The sequence below is a fragment of the Mandrillus leucophaeus genome, unplaced genomic scaffold, assembly GCF_000951045.1.
Source record: "Mandrillus leucophaeus isolate KB7577 unplaced genomic scaffold, Mleu.le_1.0 Scaffold622, whole genome shotgun sequence".
In the NCBI taxonomy this organism is placed as follows: domain Eukaryota; kingdom Metazoa; phylum Chordata; class Mammalia; order Primates; family Cercopithecidae; genus Mandrillus; species Mandrillus leucophaeus.
Window position 1 is genome coordinate 636,350 of NW_012106720.1, and position 16,348 is coordinate 652,697.

At 44.3% G+C, this 16,348-nt stretch overlaps 1 protein-coding gene across 1 annotated transcript in view; it reads left to right on the forward strand.

The window, feature by feature from the left end:
* Positions 1-772: 772 nt before the first annotated feature.
* Positions 773-16,348, forward strand: part of TMEM41B (transmembrane protein 41B) — a 29,691-nt gene continuing 14,115 nt past the window's right edge. Inside the window, exons 1-2 of the mRNA XM_012000226.1 lie at positions 773-1,224; positions 12,896-13,013. Of these exons, the coding sequence (XP_011855616.1) occupies positions 1,104-1,224; positions 12,896-13,013 (239 nt within the window). The 5' untranslated portion in view covers positions 773-1,103. The remainder of the gene's footprint in view (positions 1,225-12,895; positions 13,014-16,348) is intronic.

Consider the following 16,348-nt stretch of genomic DNA (forward strand, 5'->3'; position numbering starts at 1 on the left):
CGAACTCCCGACTTCAGGTGATCTGCCCGCCTTGGCCTCCCAAAGTGCTGGGATTACAAGCATGAGCCACTGCACCTGGCCTAATTTTTGTATTATTAGTAGAGACAGCGTTTCACCATGTTGGCCAGGCCGGTCTCCAACTCTTCACCTCAGAAGATCCACCCGCCTTGGCCTCCCAAAGTGCTGGAATTACAGGCGTGAACCACCGCGCCTGGCCTCCAAGTTACTTTCAAGAGGTAACCACAGTGAGTAAGCTGAATGTGCTCTGAGGAGTAGAAGCAGAAAAAGTACCTGTGTAAAAGGCATGTTTCCGCTTAGTTTACGAATGAGCTAAATGTAGAGCTGGCTTGGGTTTAGTAGTAAGGTGGGGAGGGCAGCAGGTAATGCAAAGCGGTTAGCTTTGGGAACAAGACAACCTGGAGTCTAAGCCCATTTTTGCCATCCTGTGACCTTCACAGGTTTTACGTAGCCCTCTCTGAGCCTTAGTTTCCTGAAACTCAGGCAGGTTTTGCTCAGCCTTTGTATTTTCCACCATATTTAGACCAAGCACTCTGGCGCCTCCAAATTGAGGACAGCAGCGGCGGAACTGACGTAATGGGCTCAATCAGCCTCAGCCGCGAAATGCCGACTAATCACAGGCACTTCCGGCGGCCTGGACAAAAGGTTTGACGTCCCGGGGACCGCACTTCCGGGTAATTAAGGCTGAGCTTTGGACGCCAGGGCCAGGGAGCCGCAGCCGGGTGACCTGGGTGCCGCGACTGCGCATGCTCTCGCCCGGGCGCCCTGTGACTACCTCTTTCCCGTAGGTGGGGCGGGGCACTGAAAGGGGCGGTCCAGGACCCTGACTTGTCTCGCGGTTACTGGGCCGGCACGAGCGCGCGAGGCTCGGGGGCGGCACGGGGCGGGGTTTAGCCTGGGGTGGGCGCTGCGGGTGTTTGCAGGGCGTCGCTGTGCTAGCTAGGTTGAGGTCGTGCCGGGTGAGGCGGTCGCACCGGAAGTGGATCTGGCCGTGGCGCTTCGGCGTAGTAAGGAGCCTGCGATAGAATTTTGTTGTTTAGGGGGCGCGGCACCGCACCGCTTCTTTCAGCTTCCTTGCAGCTGCCATGGCGAAAGGCAGAGTCGCCGAACGCTCGCGGACGGGCGCTCACCACACGACCCCCGTGGGGGACGGGGCAGCGGAGACGCGGGGTCCCGCGGCGCCTGGCCGCAGAGATCACCAGAAGGGTGAGTGGGCCCAGGGAGCAGAGCTGGGGGTGGGCGGAGGCTTCTGTGTGTCCGGAGGGAAAAAGGACCCCCGCAGGTCTCGGAGAGTTGTGGGGAAAGAGGGAGCCTGCTGGCGCAGGGGCGGGAGCAGAGACCGTGAGGGAGTTGGGCTTGGGCGCTCGCGCAGCACAAGGCCGTACGCCTAGTAGGTGCATTGTAAATGCTGTTTGAGTACAATTCACTTAAAAGAAAGGATGACACTGGCTTGTTGACGCTCAGGTAGATTGTAAGGTTGATGATGACGACGCTAGGCAGAGCTGGAAGGAGCTGTACTGTAGCATTCGTTGCGTTGTTTATACAGATGAAGAAACTGAGGCCCAGGTGGGTATATGACTTACAAAGTCATAAAGCCAGATCAGTGAAGTAGTAGTTAGGAGCAAGGACTTAATACTTCCAGGTGGCAGGTGGTGTGTGAGTCCCTGCCCTACTGTTTTCTTGTAATCTTGGACTTGGTAACTTTCAGAAAACCTCAGTGTCTGAACTGTGAAATGGGGATAATAATAATATCTACTTAATAGGTGGTGCGTGGGTTGAACGAAATAATTCACGTAAAAGATTTAGAGTAATGCTTGGATATGAAGTGGGGGCTAAATAAATATTAGCAGTTACTTAGTTACAGCTGAGGTCACTCATTCTAAAGTTTTTTGCCCCTACTACATCCTGACATTTCTCACGGCTTTATTTTTGGTTTTTGTTTTCTCTTTATTCCTACTGCCTCTATAATTGCAGAATCTCACTCACGGCTTTAAATATTGTTTTAAGGAAAAAACTGTGCCTAGAAACTACTTTGATTCCGTGTTGGCCTGGAATTGTTCTTTAAATGATTTTAAAGCTCATAAACTTGAAGTGATCCTAAGAAGTTTGTCTGTAGCTCACACAGGTGTGTTCCACCACCAGTGATGGCTAAGGAGAGCTTTAAGAGTGTGTAGCAGAAAATGTTAATGTATTTTCAAATAATTTAAAATGTCTCCAACAGTCTAATTTGACTCTGTCACCTTTATGTATTTGGTATTTTTCCAGCTTATATACACTGAAGCCAGGTAACTTCATATAACTTCAAAAACAGAGAAATGAATCATTGTTAATGTGTAAATCAGCTCTGAATAAAAGATTGTTTTGAAGACTCTACTACTGAGGGTGATATATTCCAAGGTCTGCATTTCCTGAAAAAGTGTTTTCCAGATAGGGCATCCCTAAAAATTGACATCTCATTTGAGGTAGCAGCCAGTTTTACTATTCATGATGTTTACCTAAAGCTATTCAAAAAATAAAACCTTGAAACTTCCAAAGTACTCTTATTTTTTTATCTTATTTTATTACAACAGAACATTCAACACAATTATTCTTATGATGCTGTCACATGACATCTATAGATCACAAATCTATAGGAAGACAGGGAAGGGATGTGAAGGCATGCCTTCATGGTGAAGTAAGGCCTGTTTTTAGTGGCTTGAGACACGGCCTCGCTGTGTCACCTGTGCTGGAGTGCAGTGGCATGATCATAGCTCGCTGCAGCCTCAGCCACCTGGGCTCATGCGATCTTCCCGTGTCAGCTCCACCAAGTAACTGGGACTACAAGTATGTGCCACCATGCCCAGCTAATTATTTATTTTTTATAGAGAAGAGGCGGGCCAGGGTGTCTTGAAGTCCTGGTCTCAAGTGTCTTCCTGCCTTGGCCTCCCCAAATGCTGGAATTACAGGCATGAGCCATTGTGCTTTGCCAGGTAAGTAAGATTTGCATAAGTAGAGAGAAGGGAAGGGTGTTTCAGGCTAGGAGATATAGAGTAGTAGGATTGAAGGTTAGTGTGAAACTTTTATGTGTGTAGGTAAGATTACCTTGTCAGGAGCAGAGGGTTTCTGTTGGGTGTCAGTAGGCGATGAAGTTGGCCTGTTCAGGATGGTGTCAGAATGTTCCTGTAAATTCCATGATACTTGGAAATGCATTTGTATTTTATTAAGTGACATATATAACTTTGGCAAATAAGTAGTTGTCATCATATGTATGTTTGAACTATTTTACACGCTATCTGCAATGTTTGCACATTTAGTGGATTCCTTACCATTACTCTGGCCTCTAGTCTCAGAGCTGAGCCTAGTAGTCTGTGGACCACTTTGAATACTTGAGTAAGGCAGAAGTAACACGGAAAGTCTAATTTTTGCATGATGAAGATGAGAGAGCAGACAGGAGGTGGAACTAGTTAAGAAGCTCTTGAGGATGCATCAAGCCCAGGCGGTGGTGGAAAGGCTGGAGGACACACCTAAACATGCGGAATCCCAATGCCGGGAAGCCAGGGCCAAATCCATATCCCCCCAACATCGGGTGCCCTGTAGGTTCCAATCCTGCCCACCCACCACCTATCAACCCACCCTTTCCCCCGGGTCCCTGTCCTCCTCCCCCAGGAGCTCCACAGGGCAATTTGGCTTTCCCCCCAGGTTGGCCCCTCATCCTGTGCCACAGCCAGGGTATCCAGGATGCCAACACTCGGGTCCCTACCCTCCTCCATACCTACCACCTGCCCCTGGAATGCCTCCTGTGAATCCTTTGGCTCCTGGCATGGTCAGACCAGCAGTGATAGTGGACAAGAAGATACAGAAGAAGATAAAGAAAGCTCATAAAAAGATGCACAAGCACCACAAGCATAGCAAGCATTCCTCCTCCTCTTCCAGCAGTGATTCTGACTGAATACAGGCCCTGGACCCTTCCCTCAGGTCTCACCAGTTCTGCTCTCCTATCAAGCTTCAGATGCCATGTTGTACTGAGGGAAAGTAGCCGTTGTGCTCTCCATCCCCTACCCCCACCTGAGCTTCACCATGCTGTTGAGCCCTGAGTGGTGAGGGAAAATGGGAAGAGGATTGCCATGGCCTGGCCATCTTGTTGCTGCTTGGATAGATCATATAGCTAATGAGTTTAGCAGGGGAGCTATTTTTTGAAGATGATGAACTAAATGTTGAAGACAAGTTCGAGATCTGTAAAATGTGATTTTTTACTTCCACTTACAATACTTGTGATTGGGGAAGTTTGTGGAAATTTAATTATGATGAAAAACCTCTATCTTTTTTTTGTTTTGTTTTGAAACGGAGTCTTGCTCTGTTGCCCAGGCTGGAGTGCAGTGGTACGATCTTGGCTTACTGCAAGCTCCACTGCCCGGGTTCACACTATTCTCCTGCCTCAGCCTCCGAGTAGCTGAGACTACAGGCACCCGCCACCATGCGGGGCTAATTTTTTGCATTTTTAGTAGAGATGGGATTTTACCATGTTAGCCAGGATGGTCTCGATCTTCTGACGTTGTGATCCGCCCACCTTGGCCTCCCAAAGTGCTGGGATTACAGGTCTGAGTCACCCGCGCCCAGCCTGTGTTTTTCAGTATATAAGTCATGACCCTTGTGAGGGGTGTGAAATCAATTTGATGGATAATCAAAAATAAGCATTTTAAAATAATGGAATAGAAGAGAAAATATCAGTGCTTTGGGATTAAATGCTGGTTTTTAAAAATTTTTTAAATCTTTTCTTGAGTTATATATATATATATATACCAGGTCATATACATTACTTAGGCTGATATGGTGGCTCATGCTTGTAATCTCAGTACTTTGAGAGGCCGAGGCAGGCAGATCATGAGGTCAGGAGTTCAAGACCAGCCTGACTAACATGGTGAAACCTTGTCTCTCCTAAAAGTACAAAAATTAGCTGGGTATGGTGGTGCACACCTGTAATTCCAGCTACTTGGGAGGCTGAGGCAGGAGAATCACTTGAACCTGGGAGGCAGAGGTTGCAGTGAGCCGAGATCACGCCACTGCATTCCAGCCTGGGTGATAGAGCAGTACTGGTGTAAGTAGCTGTAATGCTAAAAGGCACGTATGTGTAATGTGGCCATAAGAAGGCACATTTTAAATGTGTTTGCTATAAATTTAAATGTAGACGTATAAAAACAAGATTTATGACTTTTTAATCTATGTTTAGAACTCTTGTTAGAATTATACCCAAGGATTATTGAATTATAATTGCCACCATTCTCTGTTTACCAGTTTGTGCGAAAGGAGAACCTCTGAGTGGAATGTCATTAGGCTTTATTGCACCCTCATCAGTTGTTTTCTTGTGTTACTATAGAGTACAATGCTTAAGTTTGCCTAATTTTAGAGAGTGAAGAAAATATCAAGTTAAACTTAGATCTTAATTTTGTTCAAATGTCTATATCTTTCATCATTCAACTATAATAAGACAGGTAGCAATTAGAGACCTGTCTACTCAAGGAAAACTCAGGGTAATTAATGTTCTTTAGTCCAGTTAAACACTAACTCCTTTCACTCATCTTATTCTTTACTTTAGTACTGGTAAATTCATAATGTAAAGAAAAATATTATAGTTTTAGAGCTAGCATACTAAAAGCCTTATTTAATTTTTAACTTAAGAGGAGTACATTAGGCTGGGTTTGATGGCCCACACATGTAATCCCAGCACTTTGGGTGGGCAAGGCAGGAGGATTGCCTGAGCCCAGGAATTTGAGATCAGCCTGGGCAACATAACATAGTGGGACCCTGTCTCTATTAAAAAAAATAATAATAATACAAGAATTAGCTGGGCATGATGCACGCCTGTAATCTCAGCTACTTGGGAGGCTGAGGTTAAGAGGATCTCTTGAGCCTTGGAGATCCAGGCTGCAGGGGGCCGTGATTGCACCATTGCACTGTAGCCTGGTTGATGGAGACCCTGTTTCAAAAAAAAAAAAGACTATTACCTATTTAAGTCTTTTAAAATAGTTAGCTGCACATGTACAGGATAGAAGGCTGACTGTAGGCCGGGCACCATGGCTCACGCCTGTAATCCTAGCACTTTGGGAGGCAGAGGCAGAAGGATTGCCTGAGGTCAGGAGTTCGAGACCAGCCTGACCAATATGGTGAAACCCTGTATATACTAAAAATACAAAAATTAGCCAGGCATGGTGGCAGGCACCTACAGTCCCAGCTATTTGGGAGGCTGAGGCAGGAGAATTGCTTGAACCTGGGAGGCTGAGGCGGAGGTTGCAATGAGCCAAGATGGCGTCACTGCACTCCAGCCTGGGTGACAGAGCGAAACTCCATCTCAAAACAAAACAAAACAAAAGCTGACTCTTTTTCCATCTTTTTGTTTTTTCTTTTTTTCTTTTTGAGAGGGAGTTTCACTCTTGTTACCCAGGCTGGAGTGCAATGGCACGATCCCTGCTCACTGCAACCTCCGCCTCACGGGTTCAAGGGATTCTCCGGTCTCAACCTCCTGAGTAGCTGAGATTACAGGTGCCAACCACCGTGTCTGGCTAATTTTTTACATTTTTAATAGAGACGGGATTTCACCATGTCGGCCAGTCTGGTCTCAATCTCCCGACCTCAGGTGATCCACCTGTCCTAGCCTTCCAAAGTGCTGGGATTACAGCCATGAGCCTCTGCGCCCTCCCCCTTTTCCCATCTTTTAATCTTCAACAAAATTTCCACAAACTCCATGAATCTTGCCTTCACTCTAGCCCAGTGATCTTGCTTTCCTATAAACTAAATGCCCCTTTTAACTCTACTCTTCCTTGTCGGGGGAAGGGGAATATCTAGCCAGCTAATGGTGGCATCAGCTTCTTAGGAGCACAGAGTGAATAAAGCATTTGGTACTCAATAGATGTTTAGCGGACAGCGCTAATCACAACTATATTTAAGTACATAGCTTGGATAGAAGTTCTAAAGAGAATTGCTAAGAAAGGCGGGGAAGATCCATCATTCTTTCTTAAAAGTCATTCTTATGTATGCAGATATCTTCAGGATAAAAAAATTATCAATGCCCTGGTGCGGTGGCTCACACCTGTAACCCCAGCACTTTCGGAGGCTGCGGCGGGTGGATCACCTGAGGTCAGGAGTTCGAGACCAGACTGACCAACATGGTGAAAACCCGTCTCTACTAAAAATACAAAAAAGTTAGCTGGGCGTGGTGGCAGGCGCCTGTAATCCCAGCTACTCCCGAGGCTGAGACAGGAGAATCGCTTGAAGCCAGGAGACGGAGGTTGCAGTGAGCCGAGATCATGCCACTGCACTCTAGCCAGGGTGACGGAGCGAGACTCCCTCTACAAAAAAAAAAAAAAAAATAATGGTTTTGAAGGTTTTAAAAGATGCTTATAATATTAAATTATTTGTGTTAGTTTTTCTTATACTCTGCACCTGATTCTAGCAGGAAAGTAAGTTAAAACTGGGCTTGGGGTAAGTTAATTGGATTTAAAAGTAGCATACCTTTAGATGGATTTAAAAGTAGCATAACTTTAAGAAGTATATAATGTGATGTGTATCTCCAAAACAGTTTATTATCTATGATTTGTCTATAATTAATAGCTGTCGCCCAGGATGGAGTGCAGTGGCACAATTTTGGCTCATCACAACCTTCACCTCCCGGGATCCAGCAATTCTCGTACCTCAGCCTCCCCAGTAGCTGGGACTACAGGGGTGTGCCACCATGCCTGACTAATGTTTTATATTGTTAGTAGAGACAGGGTTTCACCCTGTTGGCTAGGCTGGTCTTGAACTCTTGACGTCAGGCGATCTGCCCACCTTGGCCTTCCAAAGTGCTGCCATTACAGGAGTGAGCCACCACACCCGCTCTATAGTTATAAATTATCATAATGGACGTCCTGAAAAAATATACACTACTTGTGTGTATAATGTGTCTTTGCTTTGATGTCAACCTATAGAAAACTCAATACTTATATTTATATTACCCTCATTCCTTACCTACTTTATTGAATAGCTTTTTATTTAATAAAATAGAAAAATAACTATTTTAGCCTTGTGAAAATGGTTTGTGTTTAAATAGGTTTTCTAGCCCAGTTCAATGGCTCATACCAGTAATCCCAGCACTTTGGGAGGCTGAAGCAGGAGGATTGCTTGAAGCCAGGAGTTCAAGACCAGCCTGGGCAAAATAGTGAGACCTGGTCTCTAAATACAAAACTAAAAAATTGCCAAGTGCAGTGGCTCACGCCTGTAATTCCAGCAGTTTGTGAGACCGAGGTGGGCGGATCACGAGGTCAAGAGATCAAGACCATCCTAGCCAACATGGTGAAACCCCATCTCTACTAAAAATACAAAAATTATCTGGGCATGGTGGCATGCACCTGTGATCCCAGCTACTTGGGAGGCTAAGACAGGAAAATTGCTTGAACCCAGGAGGCGGAGGTTGTAGTGAGCTGAGATCACGCCACTGCACTCCAGCCTGGGTGACTGAGCGAGACTCCATCTCAAAAATAATAATAATAATAATAATAATAATGATTAATTAACCAGGCATGGTCACAAACACCTGTGGTCCCAGCTAGTCAGGAGGCTGAGGCAGGAGGATTGAAGTTGAAGGCGTTCAACTCCCAGGAGTTGAAGGCTGCAGTGAGCTATGATTGCACCACTGCACTCCAGCCTGGGCAACAGAGTGAGACACTATCTCATAAAAGTAAATAAATAATAAATAAATAAATGGGATTTATATTTATAAACCAAAACAACATTTTTTATTCAATTGGATTTAGTACACCCTGATGTTTTTGCAACTTTTTGCTGATTATGCTTTTTTTAGAGAATATAACTTATGAGTGAATATAACTTATTAGGAGGCCTCAAGATATATATTAAATTAGATAGTAACCAGAGGATAAATGTAACAGACAGTTAGCCATTTGCTATTACAAGATTCTGCAGAGACCTTTTCATGTTTGACCTGAGATGTTTAAAGTGTGTTTTTAATTCTCTGTACTCCTAAAAAGCATACATATCAATACGTCTGTGGGTTAATGAATTAGAGTACTAACAGATAGGCATGCTTGGTTTATTGTTCCACCGAACAATATTATGATCTTTTGTGCTATATCATGATCCTCTTCCTTCCTGCAATAAATTTCAGAAATAAGAGATGAGCAAATCTTCTTTTTGAGATTAACATGAAACATAACAAAGTTAGAATAATAGGGACTGGTTGGAGGCCGGGTGCGGTGGCTCACACCTGTAATCCTAACACTTTGGTAGGCCAAGGTGGGCGGATCACCTGAGGTCAGGAGTTCAAGACCAGCCTGGCCAACAATGTGAAACTCCGTTTCTACTAAAAATACAAAAATTAGTTGGTCCTGGTGGCACGTGCCTGTAATCCCAGCTACTCCGGAGGCTGAAAGGGGAGAATCACTTGAACCTGGGAGGCAGTTAGCTGAGATCAGGCCACTGCACTCCAGACTGGGCAACAGAGCAAGACTCCGTCTCAAAAAAAAAAAAAAGGAAGAAGAATAGCGACTAGTTGGAAAGTTAGATTGATTGTTTACTGAAAGTGGGAAAAGATAATTTAGTTTTTCACATAACTAAAATCTTACAGAAAACTTGCTAAATTTAACAAATAGGTAAGAATAATTTATATTTAGTATTATCAAAGCACTAACCTAAGCAATTCTTATTTCAAGAGAAATTACAGGTTAATCATAAATAGATATTAAAATGCTTTGGAGACTGGGCACATTCACTCACGACTGTAATCCCAGCACTTTGGTAGGCCAAGGTGGGCAGATCACCTGAGGTCAGGAGTTCAAGACCAGCCTGGCTAACATGGTGAAACCCCCATCTCTACTAGAAATACAAAAATTAGCTGGGCGTGGTGGTGCACATCTGTAATCCCAGCTACTTGGGAGGCTGAGGCAAGAGAATCACTTGGACCAGCCTGGCTGATATGGTGAAACCCCATCTCTACCAAAAATACAAAAACAATTAGCCGGATGTGGTAGCACATGCCTGTAATCCCAGCTGCTCGGGAGGCTGAGGCAGGAGAATTGCTTGAACCTAGGAGGTGGAGGTTGCAATGAGCCAAGATCACGCCACTGCACTCCAGCCTGGGCGACAGAGCGAGACTCCTTCTCAAACAGCAACAACAACAACAACAAAATGCTTTGGAAATACGCTTCACATTATTTGGTTCCTTTTAGAGATAGGGTCTCACTGTGTTGCCCAGGCCAGAATCAAAGTTCTGCGCTCAAACGATTCTCCTGACTCAGCTTCTTGAGTAGTTGGGACTATAGGTGTACACCACCACCACTATGGCTCAGGAATTTTTTTTTTATAAATAGATAGTGCAGTCTCCTTCTTTGGGCCTCTTACTTGTAAAAGTGGGCCAGATTTTAGCTTTTCAAACTTTAATGTGTGTGAAGATCACATGAGTATCATTAAAATGCAGATTTTTGCTTTGGTGGGAATCTGAATTTCCATCAAGCTTCCTGATAATGCTGATTCTTGTAGTCTACCAATAGCAAGGAGCCAGTTGGTTTCTATTTCTTTATGTGTTCAACATAGAATTTAGTAATACCTAGTCAGGGCTCAGTGGTACATACCTTAGTCCCAGCTACTTGAGGGGCTGAGGTGGGAGGATTGCTGGGGCCCAGGAGTTCAAGTCCAGCCTGGGCAACATAGGGAGACCCTGTCTCTACGGGGGGAAAAAAGTTAGCAAAATCTTACTAATTCCAATTGTGGTAGTGAGACAAGGGATAAAATGAAGCTTATCTTTTATTTAGTCAAGACTTTTTGGTTGAAAGGAATAGACATCAGTTTAAACTAAGAAAAATAAAAAGGAAGATTGTTAAACAAGAGAAAAAGAATATAAGAAATAATCTCACTGAGCCAGAAATAGAGGTAGGCATCAGGGGAAGTGGAACATTAGAAATCAGCAAGTAACTTAGCTGTATTTCCCAATTCTGCTTCTCTGGGTTTCTGTTCCAACCTCTCCTATTTTCTGATACATGTCTTTGGCTTACCACTTTGGCTTACTGTGTCCTCCACCATTTAACCTTTTAGCTCCAAGTCCCACTATCCCTTGACAACCAGTATCTCTTTTATTTCAAATTATCAAGAGAAAATCTGGTCAGCCAGTAATGATTTGTTTCTACTTGGGTCAAGTGTCCAACCCTGGGCCAGAGAGCCTTCTGGGTTTGGGAGGGTAGAATGTAAGAATAGGGGCTCCTGAGATTGGCCCCCTTATGGGACAAGGGAAGGGTGTTAATTCAAGGAAAGGGAGACGGGGTAGAGCAGCAATGACAGCTGTCTAATACACATTTATAAACTTTTATGAAGAAGGATTTGCTAAAGTAGTAGAGTATAGGCAGTTCAGTACTTTTAGGATACTTCATAAAAGCATGTTTGAAAGCCACCTGTGCAATAGTTGAATCCATTCTAAGGGAACTAAAAATCATATCTGAATTATAGTATGCATTTTTTTTTTTTTTTTTTTTTTTTAAGAAACGGAGTCTCGCTTTGTCACCTAGGCTGGAGTGCAGTGGTGTGATCTCGGCTCACTGCAAGCTCCACCTCCCGGATTCACGCCATTCTCCTGCCTCAGCCTCCCAAGTAGCTGGGACTACAGGCGCCTGCCACCACACCCAGCTAATTTTTTGTATTTTTAGGAGAGACAAGGTTTCACCGTGTTAGCTAGGATGGTCTCGATCTCCTGACCTTGTGATCCGCCCACCTCGGCCTCCCAGAGTGCTGGGATTACAGGCATGGGCCATCGTGCCCGGACATATAGTATACATATTTTTAAATGCTTTTGAGTATTATCAGTGTACACAAGGGATAATGGTAAAATAAAAATTGAGTCACCCACTCCTACCTCTTCCCCAGTGAGCACAATGTAAAGTTGTCCTGGCCTCCGCGCTATTGACCAGTTCCTGGCAGAACAGCCCTGTACTTCTTTCTACTTACTGTTTCCTGAATCTCATTCCGTACTTTTATCGTTCATAGAATTTTTTAAGCTAATACTGAGATTACCTTTTGTGGGACTACAAATATTCTCCCATTGTTGGAGTTACAGAGGTACCCAAAACATTTGAGATTCAAGTTTATATTCCGATGCATTTGATATAAAGAGAAAGTGTAACATTTCTCCAGTTGTATTTGTGAATATCTGTGTTCTTAAAACAGTTGAAGTAATTGCCAAATTACCTCATTTTTCCAAAAGGGCCATTTTGTCTATGCTGTTGGCTCCCAGTATAGAAATATGAAATTGACAGTATGTGATAAAATTTAGAACATTTAGAACAATGTTCTTTTTTTCCCCTTTGGCTTATCAGTAAGCCAGTGCTACAGAGTCTGGTGTTCTGCTTTTTCATACTTCTAAAATGGATGTATCCCCCAAAAGTAATATGTCCAGTTAATAAACTTCAAGTACTGTACAGTGCTTAAATTTAATTAATTTTTTTTTTTGAGATGAAGTTTTGCTCTTGTTGCCCGGTCTGGAGTGCAATGGCTCTTATCTCCACTCACTGCAACCTCCACCTCCCGAATTCAAGCGATTCTCCTTAGCCTCTCAAATAGCTGGGATTATAGGCATGCACCACCATGCCCAGCTAATTTTGTATTTTTAGTAGAGACAGAGTTTCTCCATGTTGGTCAGGTTGGTCTCGAATTCCCAATCTCAAGTGATTTGCCTGCCTCGGCTTCCCAAAGTGCTGGGATTACAAGCGTAAGCCACCACGCCCAGCCCGGTGCTTAAATTTAATGTCACATCGTTTTAGGCAAAAGTACGCACCATTATCTGGAAGGAAAGCATTTATAGAAATTACTTGCTGGCATGTCTTTCTTTATATTTATCTTAATTATACCTTCTTTTTTCTTTCAGAAAAATCCTGGGCAGAAGCTGGATCAGCAAGAATGTCACTCCTTATATTGGTGTCCATTTTCTTATCTGCAGCTTTTGTTATGTTTTTGGTATATAAAAATTTTCCTCAGCTTAGTGAGTAAGTATGGGAAATAAACTGAAAATGTATAGATATTTATAAGATGAGAGTGGATTAAGGCCAAGTGCAGTGACTGACACCTGTAATCTCAACACTTTGGGAGGCCGAAGTGGATGGATTGGTTGAGTCCAGGAGTGTGAGACCAGCCTGGGCAACACGACAAAACCCATGTGAAAATACATACATAAATATGTGTGTGTGTATATTTAATATATATGTTAAAATATATATACACACACACACACACATATATATATATTTTTTGAGACAGAGTTTTGCCCTGTCATCCAAGCTGGAGTGCAGTGGCGTGATCTGAGCTCACTGTAAGCTCTGCCTCCCAGATTCAAGCAATTCTGCCTCAGCCCCCCGAGTAGCTGGGATTATAGGGGTGGGCCACCTCATCCAGTTAATTTTTGTATTTTTAGTAGAGACGGGTTTCACCACGTTGGCCAGGTTGACCTCAAACTCCTGACCTCAGGTGATCCACCTGCTTTGGCCTCCCAAAGTGCTGGGATTATAGGCGTGAGCCACTGTGCCCAGCCTGGAAATACATTTTAGAAGGGCAAAATATCCCAGAGCTATTAAACTCTAGTAATACCACCCTGGTATAATCATAGATTATATAAAGGACTACTAAGATGTAGTTAGACTTTCAACCAGGGTCAGCCTGATGTGGTAATGGAGAACTATGAAATGTGTTTTAAAAGTATCAGGAAGGACATGTTTTCTCCAAATTACCTGCAGTCACAATCCTTTTTTTTTTTTTCTTCATTTTTCATTTTTTTTCTTTTCTTCACTCTATCGCCCAGGCTGGAGCACAGTGGTATTAATTTTGGCTTACTGCAATCTCTGCCTCCTCTTCTGAGTTGAAGGGATTTTTGTGCTTCAGCCGCCTGAGTAGTTGGGGTTATAGGTGTGCGCCACCATGGCTGGCTAATTTTTATATTTTTAGTAGACATGGGGTTTTACCATGTTGGCCAGGCTGGTCCCAAACTCCTGGCCTCAAGTGATCCGCCCACCTTGGCCTCCCAGAGTACTAGGATTACAGGTGTGAGCCACTGTGCGCAGCCCACAATTTTTTTTTTTCTTTTTGGAGACTGAGTTTCGAGATTGTTGCCCAGGCTGGAGTGCAATGGTGCCGTCTCAGCTCACTGCAACCTCCACCTCCTGCGTTCAGGCAATTCTCTTGCCTCAGTCTCCCAAGTAGTTGGAATTACAGGTTTGCGCCACCACACTTGGCTAATTTTTGTATTTTTAGTAGAGTTGTGGTTTTGCCATGTTGGCCAGGCTGGTCTTGAGCTCCTGGCCTCATGTGATCTGTCCACCTTGACCTCCCAAAGTGCTAGGATTATAGGCGTGAGCCACTGTGCCCAGCCTAGAGTCTTTTTAGTTTTATAAATTTCATAAGTAGGAACCTTTAGTTTACTGGGTGTCTTATTTGACTTGAGAAAACAGCACTGGGGCTCACACCTCTTTTTTTTTGTTTTGTTTTGTTTTAAGGCAGGGTCTTGCTCTGTTACCCAGGCTGAAGTATAGTGGCACAGTTACGGCTCACTGCAGCCTCAACCTTCTGGGCTGAAACGATCCCCTACCTCAGTTTCCCAAGTAGCTAGGAGTAGAGGCCTGCACCACCATGCTCTGCTAGTTTTTAAATTTTTTTGTAGAGATGTGGTGGGTGCTGGGATTACAGGTGTGAGTCGCTGTTCCCAGTCATAGCTCAGTTAAATTTTTTTTTACCATGTAAACAAATGAGGGCTCATGCCTGCAGTCCTAGCACTTTGGGAGGCTGAGGTGGGAGGATCATTTGAATCCAGGAGTTTGAGAACAGCCTGGGTCACGTAGCGAGGCCCTGTCTGTCTAAAAAAAATTTTTTTTTTTTTTTTGAGACAGAATCTTACTGTTGTCCAAGCTGGAGTGCAGTGGTGCAGTCTCGGCTCACTGCAACCTCCGCCTCCCAGGCTGCAGCGTTCTTCTGCCTCAGTCTGCCAAGTAGCTGGGACTACAGGCACACGCCGCCATACCTAGCTAATTTTTTTGTATTTTAGTAAAGACCAAAGTTTCACCTTGTTGCCCAGGCTGGTCGTGAACTCCTGAGCTCAGACAATCCGCCCACCTTGTCTTCCCAGAGTGCTGGGATTACAGGCGTGAGCCACCGCGCCCGGCCAAAAAACTTTTTTTTGAGATGGAGTCAAAAAAAAACTTGGGTAACTTGCTCTGTTACCCAAGCTGGAGTGCAGTGGTGCAATCTCGGCTCACTGCAGCCCTTGCCTCCCAGTTCAAGCGACTCTCCTGTCTCAGCCTCCCAAGTAGCTGGAACTGTAGGTGTGTGCCACCATGCCCGGCTAATTTTTGTATTTTTAGTACAGATAGGGTTTCACCATGCTGCCCAGGCTGGTGTTGAACTCCTGACCTCGTGATCCACCCATCTTGGCCTCCCAAAGTGCTGGGATTACAGGTGTGATCCACTGTGCCCGGCCTATAAAATTTTTAAAACTAGCAGGGCGGCCTGGCTTGGTGGCTTGTGCCTGTAACCCCAGCACTTTGGGAGGCTGAGGTAGGTAGATCACCTGAGGTCAGGAGTTCGAGACCAGCCTGTCTAACATGGTGAAACCCCATCTCTACTAAAAATACAAAAATTAGCCAGGCGTGGTGGCAGGTGCCTGTAGTCCCAGCTACTTGGGACGCCAAGGCAGGAGAATGGTGTGAACCCGGGAGGCGGGGCTTGCAGTGAGTCGAGATAGCGCCACTGTGCTCCAACCTGGGTGACAGAGCGAGACTGTCTTTAAAAAAAAAAAAAACAAAAAAAAAACTAGCAAAGCATAGTGGCACGTGCCTGCAGTACCAGCTACTCAGTAGGCTGAGGTGAGAGGATCGCTTGAACCTAGGAGATGGAGGTAATAGTGAACTGTGATCGTGCCATTGCATTCCATCCAGCCTGGGTGACAAAGAATGGGAGCCTGCCTGTAGAACAAACAAACAACACAAATGATCATAATATGCATGGAAACACAAAGGTGATTATTCGAGGCTTCCCTAAGCAAGAAATCATTCAGTTCCAAACGAAGTGCCAAATATAGAGTAAAATGGAAAACTTGCAGTTTTTTGTGAATTCAAGAAAGTAAACTATGAATTTGTTACATTTTTACTTAATTTTCATTGTAAATTATTATTTGGTTTATCATCAGGATTACCCAAAATGATGTTAAATGTTTTTAATATACTAACATCTGTGGTTCGTTTTTTTTTTTTTTTTTTTTTTTGGTTCTGATTCTTGCTCTGTTGCCCAGGCTGGAGTGCAGTGGCTGCAAAGTAAACTGCCCCAAATCCCCGTTTAC